Source organism: Clupea harengus, chromosome 1 (assembly GCF_900700415.2).
Source record: "Clupea harengus chromosome 1, Ch_v2.0.2, whole genome shotgun sequence".
In the NCBI taxonomy this organism is placed as follows: domain Eukaryota; kingdom Metazoa; phylum Chordata; class Actinopteri; order Clupeiformes; family Clupeidae; genus Clupea; species Clupea harengus.
This window is the reverse complement of record NC_045152.1, coordinates 22044921-22058809: the sequence shown is the minus strand read 5'-3', so window position 1 is coordinate 22058809 and position 13889 is coordinate 22044921. Positions and strand designations below refer to the sequence as shown.

The 13889-nt window shown below is 41.7% G+C and overlaps 1 protein-coding gene across 1 annotated transcript; it reads left to right on the top strand.

Annotated features, from left to right (window-relative positions):
• Positions 1-691: 691 nt before the first annotated feature.
• On the top strand, positions 692-13129 carry nmt1a (N-myristoyltransferase 1a). The gene is made up of 12 exons (XM_012825804.3): positions 692-867; positions 7708-7807; positions 8309-8453; positions 8584-8702; positions 8899-8990; positions 9238-9354; positions 9483-9653; positions 9787-9895; positions 10038-10208; positions 10950-11117; positions 11258-11395; positions 11704-13129. The coding sequence occupies exons 1-12, from the start codon at positions 758-760 to the stop codon at positions 11722-11724; spliced, it is 1461 nt and encodes a 486-aa protein (XP_012681258.1). The 5' UTR covers positions 692-757; the 3' UTR covers positions 11725-13129.
• Positions 13130-13889: the final 760 nt, after the last annotated feature.

Here is a 13889-nt window from a genome sequence, read left to right as displayed (position 1 = left end):
TGTGATGTAGAAGTGTAGCTATCAGGCTCAATCAACCAACTGTGTACCATGTCGCCCCCATACGGTCACTTTAAATACCTCTCAAGACAAGTTGTGCTGTCTCATGAACCTATGTTGAGGGTCGCAATGTGTAACTTCAATTCGCAATGTGTAAGCATAAAATAAAATCGATGCAGTTGCAAGACACGTAAACAGAATGTTTGATGTTTGGACTTTTTGGACAAAGAGCGTTTGTGAATAAGGCTATGATAATTAGAAAGTATGTTATATATCATAATTATTTATTTTACTATTACTATTTTACTATTTACTTCTATGCTGTTGATGGCTGGCAAACAACAATCTAAGAAGGGCACATATTATTCACTAATTTTAAGCCATCAATCTACCTCAGGGTGAACAAAATGAACAGAAACGGAAAAAACCGGAATTCACCCAAATGTGAAACGGAAAATGCATTTTTTTAAAACGGAAAATCATTGGCCCTACTAATGTCTTTAAGTAATAGGCCTATACATTTTTAATGAATTTATAGACTTCAGGTTATACCTTTCCGATTTCTTTGGTATATTTCTTAAATGAAAATGAATGAAAAAAATCTCTACACCACCTTATCCCTTGTACAGCATTGACAGCAGGGTATTTTCAACCTGCAAAAAACTAGCCTACATGTACCATCCACCTTTGCGACAGGCCATCTTTCGTGGGTTCGATTCTTCGAGTCGCACAAGACCAATTTCCTACTTCCTGGTTAAAGATGGCGGATGAGAATGAGACAGCACCGAATACGGAGCAAGAAGTAGGAATAGAAGAAGATCATGGACACTGCAGCGACTGCGAGAATGAAGAACATCACTTTGATGATGGGTGAGGGCGCAGTTATATTTGCTGTCAAGCTGAAAATGTGGCAAACGCATGCCTCAAGCTTCTGTAGTAGGGATTTATCCCAGCAGGTCTCGGGGAGACCTAATTCCAAGGAAGCACGCCTCTTTTGTGAATATTGGTCAGACGATTATATTGAAGGTTGAATGTATGCATAGATTGGTTTTACGAATCGGTGGGATTTGGGCTTGAATGTCGTTGTCTCTTGTGGACTTGAGTAGATAAATGGGAGAAATGGAAAATGTGGTGTGTAGTGATCACACCTCTGCAGGGGACAACGATAAAACGCAAAACAAGGCGTTATGTCGATTTATGCATCGCGATGGCATGACCCAATGTTCAATTTAATGAAAAGCTGCCACGCGACGTGGAAATTGAAAGCACAACCAGTTTACTTACGTATTCCAAAGCGAAAGAAGGTGGCTAGTTAGCTATCTTTACTACTGCCCCCCTTAGTAAATTGCTAGCGTGGTGGCTAATTTCGTTAGCTAGCCAACCATGTGATATTAACATGGCATAGGCAGTGTTCTAGAAACGAATGAAATTCGTGCTAGTATGCTAATGATCAATAGTTATTTCAAGTGAATGGCTTCACAATAGGGCGACTGACTATGTTTGTTTTAGGATAACGTCATGTGCTTAGCACGAATGATGTTTTAACCATTAACCTTAAACTGCTAGTTAGCTTGGTGACATCGGGTCAGATTCAGCTAGCCAGACCATTATCAGCTCTGACGTGCTTATGACTGCAGTCTATGGTTTTCTGAAGCTGGTTAGCCAATGTTGTATCTCACACTGAGAAAGGAAACACAGTCCGTCATTGTCACACTATGAAATGTTCAATATATCAAAAAAACTTCTAAGACCAAGATGTGCGTCCGTGTCTGGCAGAGCCCATAACATTATCTACATGCCAGTCATTGGCTAGTTGGATAGCTTCCACACACTGTTGCTTTCTTGTTTGAGAAATAAAGCTAGCTAGTTAACATTACCCAGTGGGGTTTATACATTAAGTTAACGTTACATTGGTAGACACTGATAGCTATATCAATTCATTTTGTAGTTAATTAGGCAAAGGTTTGCCAGTTCAGTTAGTTATGATAACGTAGTCAAGGTCATGCGCGGCCTCTCCGTTTTAGTTAACAATGTTGAAAGCGATATTACTGGCTAGCTGACTTGCGAGGTGTAATCCGCCCGTCAGTTTAATGGCAATCCCCAAATTATGGTGTGTTTATTTTACCCGTATCTGCAGTAGCTATGTTTTTTTTTTTACCCTAATCTATGTGAACTAGTGAACTGACAGATAACTTGGCTAGGATAACTATCTAAGGAAGGAAGCTAGCTAGCTAGCAACCTAAACATTTGCTGCCAACAGTATGTCAGCTGGTGTCTCCCATTAGACCCGATAAACATCATAAAATCGTGTTTTTCTTAAATTATTCTGAACTAGCTAGCTTTGCATTTGAAAAATGTTACCATCAACAGTTATCAGTATAATACGTAGTTATTGATTGGTCGTGGCATGCCTTAGACAACGGTCCCTTTATGAGCCCGTTAGCCAGTTATCGTGTATCGTAAGCCCCAGCCAACAGCTGCTTGTTGCCTAATGATGAGTCTTTTGCTTTGCCCAAATTCGGTCTCCCGATTCTCAGATAATCACGAGTTCAGATAAAAAAAAAAATTAAGACTTCTATGGATTTTTGTGTTGTTATACCATTATTAACTGGACTATACCCACAGGTCAACAGATCCACAACCAAGTTCTAAGCTACAGTACTATTTTCGTTTTAGTTCCGAGGGGGGATACTCTTATAGATTATGTCCCAACCTTTCCAGTGCTGGTGGAAGGCTATCGAACAAATATCGTTATGGAGGGCTGTTTTGTTATTGTTACCCATTGTGTTACACTGAAGTCAGTGCCCCCCTAGTACCCTCTAGTCATGTGACACACCATCTGTACCGGTGTAACTGTGTGCCCGGTCCTCACTCCCCCCACGGACACTAATAGGATTAGCGCGCTCTCTTCAGTAAGTATGTTCAAGTCTTCTGTCACTCACATTCAGAGGCGGGGTATACTTATAACAACAAAAAAAACCTGAGATATAAGTATTCAAAACACTCTCGTCACTTATCTTCAGCTGGACTGATGCAAACTGCATTGGTTATTGCGATCTTTGTTTTTGGTTAGCACTTTTGCAACATCCTGTCATGTATTCACAGACTGGCTCGTACTGTTTGTGCCTGTTCTGCACTGTTCCATCCTTTATGGTCTATTGTTTGCGGTCTCTTTCCACTCTCACTTTGCCAGATTCTTAAATTTGATCAGTTTGCTCTACATACCTGTATTTTCCTCTTCCACTTCTCTTTCTATATGTATGACTGTGATTTGAATATCCTGTGGTAACTATAAGGATAACATTTTTAGATTCACCTCAAATCATTCTCTAGAAATGGCTATTGGCAGACTGTTGCTCTTGGTGTTTTTTAATGTTATGTTATTGTGCTAATGTTATAATGTACTGAAGTTAACCATGTCAACAAGTTCAACAGAAAGTCATATTTTCTCTTTTTAAAAAGCTGCTGATGAAGGCTTTCTTAATTTATTCTCACTCTAGATCGCATGAAAAGCTTCCCCTTTTAACATGGCTTGGTCAAAATGACCTGTAGTTGATTTGTAATGACACACTATGATTTAACCCATTTCACCACCTAACTGCAACATTTATGACGATAAGTGCAAGGCAGAGAGTTACAGGCTATTGTTTATGTGCCCTTACACATTTCCTGTTTCTGTAGTACAACTTTTAGACAAATCTGTCATAAAACAATTGGAGATGTAGCGTATCTGGGCTACATGCTTTTAATGGAATGGAAGATCAATACATAGTTCATAGTAATCCGACAGTGAAGGCAGGAGTAGACCTGCAGACCAGACATTTAAACGTTTCAGTGCAGATGTGGCTCTAGGTTGTGCAATACTTTATTTTGTACATTTCCACCGTGTGTGTGTGTGTGTGTGTGTGTGTGTGTGTGTGTGTGTGTGTGTGTGTGTGTGTGTGTGTTTGTCTGTCTGAACCTAAACACCACACTGTAGTGGTCCTTCTTAACTAGTCTGGAGTACTTCAGACAAAATGCTTGTTCTGATCTGGCCTTTTCACAAGGATATGTAGCCTAACACGGTGTCTTTTTTTTAATTTTATTTTTTTAATAAAACAAGTCGTCTTTTTGTTCATTTTACGTGGCCATCCCACAATTTCCAGTAGTTTCACTGATATACTGTTGTAAAGGGGGATTATCCTCAGCCCTGAGGCTGGACCCACATAGTGACCGTGGTTACATGGATTCGAATAACTGCCTTAGTCGGACTGAAATCGCATTATCCGTTTCATGTAAGCACCTTAGTCGGATCGTAGTCGGACCGCACATAGTCGGACTAACACCCCTGGATAACTCGATCCGATCCAGTTGATAGTTCGACTATTGCGGCATGTAACGGTGAATTGGATAAGGAACTGGACTTTGCGTCTTTGCGCATGCTCCCTCTCTCCCTGCCAGGTCGTGACCCGGAAGACGAAAGAGGGATAAATTGTCTCAAATGTTCATACTAATGACACGGTTTTTTATGAATATCCTGCAGACTGTCTCACAAGCTTATTCTTGTTGATTATGAACAAACATAACAGAAGAGGACCGAAGATATGAGCACCTTTACAACCCCTCCTTAAACACGTATAAGGACGTTCCACATTTTATTTGCTTAAAACAACAGCAGTACTGTCAAATCAGCTGTCACTCGGCTATTACCTGACCAAGGTTCCATGGCAATGTTCCGAAAGCCCATTTTTCCGACAGCCCGCTGTTCCGAAATTGTGAGTACAGCAACGTGAACCACTATTGCCCACATGCACATCCCAATGAATCACACAATCATAAACATATAAATGCCTTTATTTCACAAGCATTAACTTGAATTCAGAATATTATTATACACACATGCATTTGCATCGCGATGATACAAAAATATTTGTATGATTGCCAACGCATGCATGCTTTGTCAGTGCTTGACAAGATCTGCGTAATGTCCTGCGACAATCTGCCTGTGATTTCCTTCGCATGAGTGGTAGCCTACCCCATATTCAAAACCAGAGTAGGCTAAGTTAACAAATATTGCCTAGGAAAAGTTATATGCGTGATAGCCCGGTGAGCGTCTCCGCTCTGCTGTGCAAACGAAATGCTGTGTTTTGTGCCACTTAAAATATTTCTAAATTTTGCCAGGGGGACTATTTTTCGGAATATTGAGATTTCGGAATATCGGGCTTTCGGAACACTGGGCCGTCTCCCCTGAGCAATACCTGTCAAACTTGGTGATACTATTCACAACTAATTTGTCCTTCATTTTATCAAATATGATGAAATTTGGTATTGTGCCCGCGAGGCACGCCTGACTTTAGTTGTGTTCAGTTATCTGGCGCTGAAAAAAACCACGAAAAGGTACTGTCAAATCAGAAAGCAAATCAGCTGTCACTCGGCTATTACCTGACCAATACCTATCAAACTCGGTGATACTATTCACAACTAATATGTCCTTCATTCTATCAAATATGATGAAATTTGGTATTGTGCCCGCGAGGCACGCCTGACTTTGGTTGTGTTCAGTTATCTGGCGCTGCCCTCTAAAGACAGAGACGTGACAGGTGGATCGAGATATTTTCCCGTAAATACCTTTACCTAAATACCTTTATAGACAACATCGATCATACACTCCCATTGCACTCAAACAACCACACTCAAACGAGGAGATATTGTATCAATTAGCCTATTAAGTACTGTATTTATTGATTGCAAAGAGTTCAACGTTACAGCAACATAACTTTGCTCCGGTCGCTAAATCTGATATATCCGTGTGCATCATCGCTCTCCCTCTCTCTCTCTGCCACACCCACCCTGTAACCTACGTGTTTATACATTATAGAAGCAAGACCATTATATTGTAACAAATCACGGAAGCGTGGTATATTTGTTATGGCTTTTTATTAAACACAACACACTGTCACAATGGCACGGGCTTTATGCCCACGAACAGACTGTGCTACCGTCACCCACCTGTATAAGCTCTGTCCCAACACAGAACAACGACATGTAATTAGAACGGTAAGGAACATATAGCCTAGGGAACGTCATGCATAACATAAAGTATAACAGTATGCGCCCGCTGCACGGCATTACGGGGCGACTATGCCGGCACGTTATAATATTCTGGTGTAAAGTTAATGCTTGTGAAATCAGCTGTCACTCGACTATTACCTGACCAATACCTGTCAAACTCGGTCATAGAAAAATATCATGAATGCATATTTATTACGATGGGGAAACTATAAAATCGGAGTACGGACAACTAATGCCCAGCGTTGACGATGCAGATATAGAGCTGGAAACAGCTAAATGAGCTACAGCCCAAATGCAGTGAGCTTTATCAAGCCCTGGAAAGTTCGGCACATTTGCCCGTTTCCACAGCGTCTGCTGAGCGGTCATTCAGTACAATGGGGCGTCTTAAGACATATCTTACGAAGTACGATGACTGACAAAAGACTGACTGGACTTGCTCTTATGAATATTCACACAGATTTGGAAATCGACAGCGAAGAAGTACTTAAACAATTTGATGCAACTGGCAGAAGGGCAATGCGTTTTGGCTGTAACCCATTATTTGCGCGCGTGTGTGTGTGAATGTGCATGCGTTTCTCTCGCCTTTTATCTTTCACCTTTGAATAATGTAACTTATAAACACATCGGCCTGGCAGAAACAAACAAACAAACAAACAAACAACCCAAGAGGCAATACGCATTTCTGGACCGATGAACAGACGCGATTCATGCTCAATCAACTGTTGTTGTTATTGGTAGTGGTGAAGAGGTCAAGCGGAAAGGGCTGTATCACCACTAGTTGTAATAAAAACAGCGCCACCTATCGTATCGGATATGACATGCTTTCGGCCAATGATTCGATTTATTCACTGCCATGTATATTGGGATAATAGCACCTACCCTCGAAAGAAAGCATAGTCCGACTAAGCAAAGATTCGAATTATACCATCATGTAAACACACTGAGTGTCACATACCAAAGTGGTAGCAGGGATGCATGTAGGCATTGAGATCAGATCCATCCAATAGACTGCAAATGAGAACAGTCAAAGGTTCTTCCAATTTGGTGCTCTTACTTTGCTCGCCATCTGTCCGACAGTGTCAAGCTTTCGAATGTATTTATTTATTTGAGTTGCTTTTGTTTTGCTTTGATTTCCAGAGATGCCCTGTGCATTTGCTGAGGTTAAATTGCAGATGGTGCCTCTAAAGATATGTCAGACTCTAGTAGTTGGAAAAATGATTTAGGGTTGGACAAGAATATATTCCTGACAGCGGGTTGTGTAATGAATGAAAAGTGCTATATTCTGAGTAATGTTTCGCGTACATTGTGGACCAACACATTTGCACGCAAGTATGCTCATATTCATGAAGATGTAACTTTTTTTCTAGTGTCTTTCTGACACTTGCGTTTACTGAGTCTCCTGTTTTGCCAGTATATGTTTATGTGTATGCGTCTATGGTATCACGTCTGCCTTATCAGGCGTCATGCTTGATAAAAAGCAGTTGTTTTCAACAAGATTGCTTGCTGTATTGTTGTATAGTATGGTTCAGTGACCAAATTATTCAGTGATAATGATGGCATAGTAATTTTGACACAATGTCAGGAAGGTTGGGCTTCAAACAAGAAGTGAACAATGTTGGTTTGATGTCCTTCATATAAATGTGTGATCTCGCTCTCCAGGGAGAAAGGTGACAGTGGAGCCAAGAAGAAGAAAAAGAAACAGAAGAAGAAGAAGGATAAGTCTGCAGTAAAGGATCCTGCACAGGACCCGCTGGCAAAGGTGCCTCCTTCAACCTTGTTATGTTCTTTAACTGGTAGATCTTCATGATTGTTTTGGTGCAATCTTAACCCTGAATAAGGACAGCCTTAATGAGCTGTATATTCTGTTGCTTGTCTCAGCGACTGGCTTGTCTGTTTAAGTACGGATTTACACTTTATTTTAAGCCTTTACATGCATGGTGCGCTAATGTTGGGAGTTGAAATAGAAATTTGATTGAAGAGTGTACCGTAGTTTAGGCCGTATATGGGTTATGTTTTAATCTGCAGTGGAATCAGTTCTACAAGCATCGTGGTCAAGACCTTTTTGTTTGCTACCCAAGTTTGTTTGATAGTTTTGTTATCGTCGGGTGTTCTTGGAGCAAGGGATTAAACAGTTGTGTTACTACTTTAATATCTTTTGCACATGTTAAAAATAATGTCCTCCTAATTTCCACATCCAATTGAAAAGAATTTGCATTAAAAATGTCATTTCTGGCACTCCTCTCTTTCTCTCTCTCTGAAGGTGAACTCACTCCCTGCTGATAAACTGCAGGAGATACAGAAAGCCATCGAGCTCTTTTCCGTAGGCCAAGGTCCTGCCAAAACTATGGAGGAGGCGAGTCGTCGAAGCTACCAGTTCTGGGACACACAGCCTGTCCCCAAGCTAGGTATGCAGGTTTTTCCTCCTTGTCTCTGTAGCGGCGTAAACGCTTGACACTTTGGCATTACTCACTGTCCTTATGCTAAGCCGGACCCTTTTTTCTTTTTGTTGATGTTTTTTATTGTTTTGTCTTTTAGGAGAGGTGGTGACGTCGCATGGCTCCATCGAGCCAGACAAGGACCAGATTCGAGAGGAGCCCTACAGCCTTCCTACAGGCTTCAGCTGGGATGCTCTGGACCTGGGAAATGCTGCCGTGGTGAGAAACCCTGAGAAAAACGAATTTCCTCCCAATCTCTGCTACACCTCAGCCCAGCACCACCTGTCTGACCTCAAATAGTCTTGCACTGATTAGAAAGACATTAGCATAGTTAGCCAAAACAATTATTCAGTTAGCTTGACTAAGTGTGAGGGGGCACTCACTATGCTGTTTTTGTGTCCACCTTGTTTCTCAGTTGAAGGAGCTCTATACCCTCTTGAATGAGAACTACGTTGAGGATGATGATAACATGTTCCGTTTCGACTACTCCCCTGACTTCCTGCTCTGGTGAGTTGGTGTGATTGTCCTTACTGGTATCTGTGGCCTATTGTCTGAGTCTAAAGAGCACACGCTTGACAGGTGGCAGTCAGTAGACTTTGATCAGTTGTATAAATATGCATGTAGTTACTACCGAAAATGTAGCGCTCTGCTAAACTGGGGGTATTGGCATTTACGTATTGTGTTTTTCCATCTTTCTTTCGCATCTTTGCCATTCTCCCCCGTCTGTGTGCCCACCTCTCCTGGGGACTCCCAGGGCTCTGCGACCCCCAGGCTGGATGCCCCAGTGGCATTGCGGTGTGAGGGTGGACTCCAACCAGAAGCTTGTGGGCTTCATCAGTGCCATCCCAGCCAATATTCGCATCTATGAAAAGTGAGTGTGTACACACGCACACGCACACACACCCACTGACCCTCTGATCTTTAGGGTTTATTTGTGCCTTTTGATTTGTGCCTCAATTGTCATTGTAAACACACATCAATTATGCCTGTACTTCCCAGTGACAAGAAGATGGTGGAGATCAACTTCCTGTGTGTCCACAAGAAGCTGCGCGCCAAGCGTGTGGCTCCCGTGCTGATCCGAGAGATCACCAGACGGGTCAACCAGCAGGGCATCTTCCAGGCCGTCTACACTGCAGGGGTAGTGCTGCCCAAACCTGTGGGAACTTGCAGGTAAGACACACACACAAAGACCTTTTCGCACTCGCATATGAAGCACCCTGCCCAAAACATTTGTGGAATGAAGCAGGCTATTCAGATGTGTAGCAAACCAACTAACTGATTGGGTTTTATATGTAATTGTTAGGTACTGGCATCGATCTCTAAACCCTCGTAAACTGATTGAGGTGAAGTTTTCCCACCTGAGCCGGAACATGACTATGCAACGTACCATGAAACTGTATCGTCTGCCAGAGGTAAGCTATGGTACCAACGCCTTGTCAAGGAGTCCCTCTTGCTGTTTGTCACTTTCCTTTGTTTTCATCATAGAAAGAGAGGAAACAACGTGTGTGTGTGATTTTTTTTTTTTTTTTTAACCTCTGTACCCTCTCATCCCAGGCTCCCAAGAGCTCTGGTCTGCGCCCCATGACGAAAAAAGATGTCCCTGGAGTCCACCGGCTCCTGCTAGAGTACCTGAGCCAGTTTCACCTGGCCCCTGTCATGAGCCTGGACGAGGTGGAGCACTGGCTACTGCCACAAGAGAACATCATCGACACCTACATAGTGGTGGTAAGGATTTATCAGGCCTCGATGACCTTGTGAACCCTTGATGACCCTTTTTAAATGATTCTCTGGTTCAAATGTTTGTCCTCCTATGTGTAGGTAAACACAAGTGTCCCTCCTTTATGTCAGAGGTGGTTGTGTTGCATTGTGTTTGTTTTTGTTGGAAAAAGAAAACCTTCTAGAGCTACTGTTGAATGAAAACAATAGCACTACCCCTTTCAGTCTCAGAACAATATAAACAAATGCCAAAAGGGCTAGTTCAAACAACGTAACTAGACTGTGTAGAATTATTGTGAAATAGTCTGTTGGGCCTCTGAATTATAGAATTGTCGCTAACAGTATGTCTTTAGTTTTAACATAAGATGAAAAAAAGTGTCTTCTACGATGAGGAATCTATAATGCTTTAAAGGTACAGTGTGCAAAGGTTGTTGATATTTGAGCTTAACAGCCACTCAGATCACACCTCTTCCTTCCGTGCTCCTCAAGTAATGTGTTGATTGGCTAGAATAATGCATGGATCAGTCCAAGCCACTTTGTTTCCCATTTGCAGCCAAGACTGTGTACGAAACTGTTTAGTTTTGTTTTTTGAGACCTTGAGGAGGAATTCTGTGATATTGCACTGGATAAGAATCGCAGACTGCAGACTTTAAGCAATGTTGTAGTCATGCATAGACTTGTGCTCTCATGAGAACCTCTGTTCTATAGTAGTGCTTTAAATTACATCCCCCCCCCCCCCCCCCCCCCCAGACCTCGGATGGAAAGGTGACTGACTTCCTCAGCTTTTACACGTTGCCCTCCACCATCATGAACCATCCCACACACAGGAGCCTGAAGGCTGCCTACTCCTTCTACAACGTGCACACCACCACGACACTGCTTGACCTGATGAGCGATGCACTCATTCTCGCCAAGTCGGTGAGTGCTCTGGATTAGTGTGTGTGTTTGGGTAGGACGTGTGTGTGAAATGTGAGCGATTACTTTGCAGCAATAAATCAGTTACAGTCTGGACATTATTTGTATTCATATGTTTTTTTTTTTTTTTACTTCATTCACAGAAAGGGTTTGATGTCTTCAATGCACTGGATCTGATGGAGAACAAGACCTTCCTGGAGAAGCTGAAGTTTGGCATTGGAGATGGGAACCTGCAGTACTATTTGTACAATTGGAAGTGTCCCAGCATGGGCCCTGAGAAGGTGTGTTCTCATCACCACCAAAATGTAGCAGTCTCTTTTCTCTGTGTGGGAGATGTTTCTAACAATTGTTTTGTTACATTTCAAGAGTAATTCTACCCCCCCCCCCCCCCAACTGTTGTACTCAAATAGAAAAATGAATTTGTGTATTTTTTCATAGACTGCCCACACAGTTCTGTCTATCTCTTTGTGTATTTCTATAATTTTTTTCAAGAAAGAGACAGGTAGCCTATACATTGTTAGAAATAGTATTATATGTGGCTGGCTTCTGCTCCTAAAATGCTCCTTTTTTTTATTTTTTTTTAATTCAGGTTGGTTTGGTACTGCAGTGACCTCTCCCATCCAGTGCCAACCCCCCCTCCCTCCACCCCCCTCCCACTGAGCGTCTCGGCAAGGCTCGGCAATGACATCCACAGTGACGACCAGAGCGATGCTACAGATGGACTTCCTGTGAAGGAACGACCAGCCACCACCGCCCACTTTTACTTTTTGAACTTTGACCCCAGAACCTGCACAACTGCCACAAAGCAGACAGTTGAAAGTTGGGGAAGGCAGGGGTGTCTCCTCTTTCCTCTCGCTCTTTCCTTTCTGTCTTAAATTCTTTCCTCTTCTCGGTCTCTTTTCTCTTTCTCTCTGTCTTGCTATACGCATGGACCTGAAGCCATTGTAATTACCATCATTGGACTACTCTAACATCTTAAGTCTCTAAAGATTGTAACACTCAATGCACGCACACAAACAAACTCACACTGTACACACACTGTTCAAGTCTCCATCAACAGCCCATACACTTGGATCTGAAGTCATGTAATTCTGACATAAATGTTACGCTACACTTAATCTCTAACATGCATACACACAACAAAAAAGAAATCTTCCTCCCTAAATAAAGGAAGATGCTTTTGCAAAAAAAAAGGATAAAAAGAAGAAAAACAAGGAAGTGTGAGGACTTCTTGTCATTTTTTTCCTCAAAATGAGCATTAGAGGAAAACAATCAAAAAAAAAGTAAACAATGAAAGAGAAGCAGAATAAGCATCAAAAATCCGATGAGAGATCCGATAAGCATCCAAAGGGGACACGACAAGGGCTGCTGTCAGTGACTGCATTATCTTCACCTCTGTCTCGGAGCGAGGCTTGAATCCCTCCCCTCCCTGCCCCTCTGCCTGAATCTCAGTGTTGCCATGGAGATAGTGTTGTTAAAAAATATTATAACTTTTCTTTTTTTTGCAAATTGTGCCCAAATAATGGGCGAGTGTGGCAGGCAAGGACATGAGTGGACATGCCTTCTGGTTTGTGTGGCTTCTCCCCTCCCACTCTGCTAGCTACTGTATGCCATTAGACAAGCCCTCTGAATAATACATGCGAACACCATAAATAAAACAGACTCGGAAACATGGCAATGGTAGAATTGTGGGACTGGATAGGCTACGTGTTAGGTATTTTTGGTATAGCGGTTGCAGATGAGTTTAAAAGCCGTGTTGGTATTCTGGAGAATTAAATTCTCATGTCAGGGATTTGTTGGGGATGGATGCATTGATTGGGATGGGAGGGAGGGATTTGGCATTTGTTTTATAAACAGTATAGTTTTTTTGTTTGGGTTTTTTTTTTTGGGGTGGGGGGGTGGCATTGGATAGAATGGTTAAAAACGGGTCCTGTAGCATTACAGATGATGGAGAGACAAATGTGAAGATGCAGGTGATTCTTTTTTTTGTGCTAAATAAAGTTTAGAAATTGTGAGGGCTTTTCATATGAATCTTTTTTTCATCCCTTAAGACCATTTCCTTTTTTATATAAACCTTACAAACCTCAAGCTGCTACTTTCAAATGTTGACACTTTAAACCTTACTTTCTTTATTTTATATATTGCCCTCAGATAGATCACACACACGCTGTGAAATACACAGATCCTGCTACGGTACTTATACATCAGTGAGCTTGATACTACTATAAAAAAAAAACCTCTTGCTTAAATAAATGAGGAACCATAAGTTTTATTATCAACCAATATCTTTTCATGGTATTGATCTACCTAAATTATATAATTTTGAAACTACATTCTATGAAAAAAAAGTCTCACTATGTTTGTCTTGCCATATTTCCTAGAATTCTGTCACCTAACTGGAAGGAGAACGGGTGAAAGACCGCAGTTAAGATACTGGGTTGGCCTACTCATTTCCTGCTATAAATTGTGAAGAGAATTTAATTAACAGGTTAAAGATAATAATAAACTTGGACACAAGGCCGTACCCGGAGTTCATCCCCACTAATGCTAAATGTTATTAAGTCAGTGTAGTAAGGCGTGAAGGCCTAGGATGCATGTCAGGAAAAATGTCCCTCTTCTACATGACATGAGTCAAAATGACACATAACTGTTACTGTTGACATACATTTGTGTCCATACAGACCCAAATGTTTTTTTGTTTGTTTTCCCTAACGGGACTCCCTGTACTTAAGAGTAGAACAGACCATTGAATGTCACATTAGAGAGTGGTGCCTT

Coding starts and splice junctions, on each gene's coding strand:
- nmt1a (XM_012825804.3), top strand. CDS start 758: ATGGCGGATGAGAATGAGACAGCACCGAATACGGAGCAAGAAGTAGGA. Junction 868..7,707: donor GAACATCACTTTGATGATGG/GTGAGGGCGCAG, acceptor CTCGCTCTCCAG/GGAGAAAGGTGACAGTGGAG. Junction 9,654..9,786: donor AAACCTGTGGGAACTTGCAG/GTAAGACACACA, acceptor TGTAATTGTTAG/GTACTGGCATCGATCTCTAA.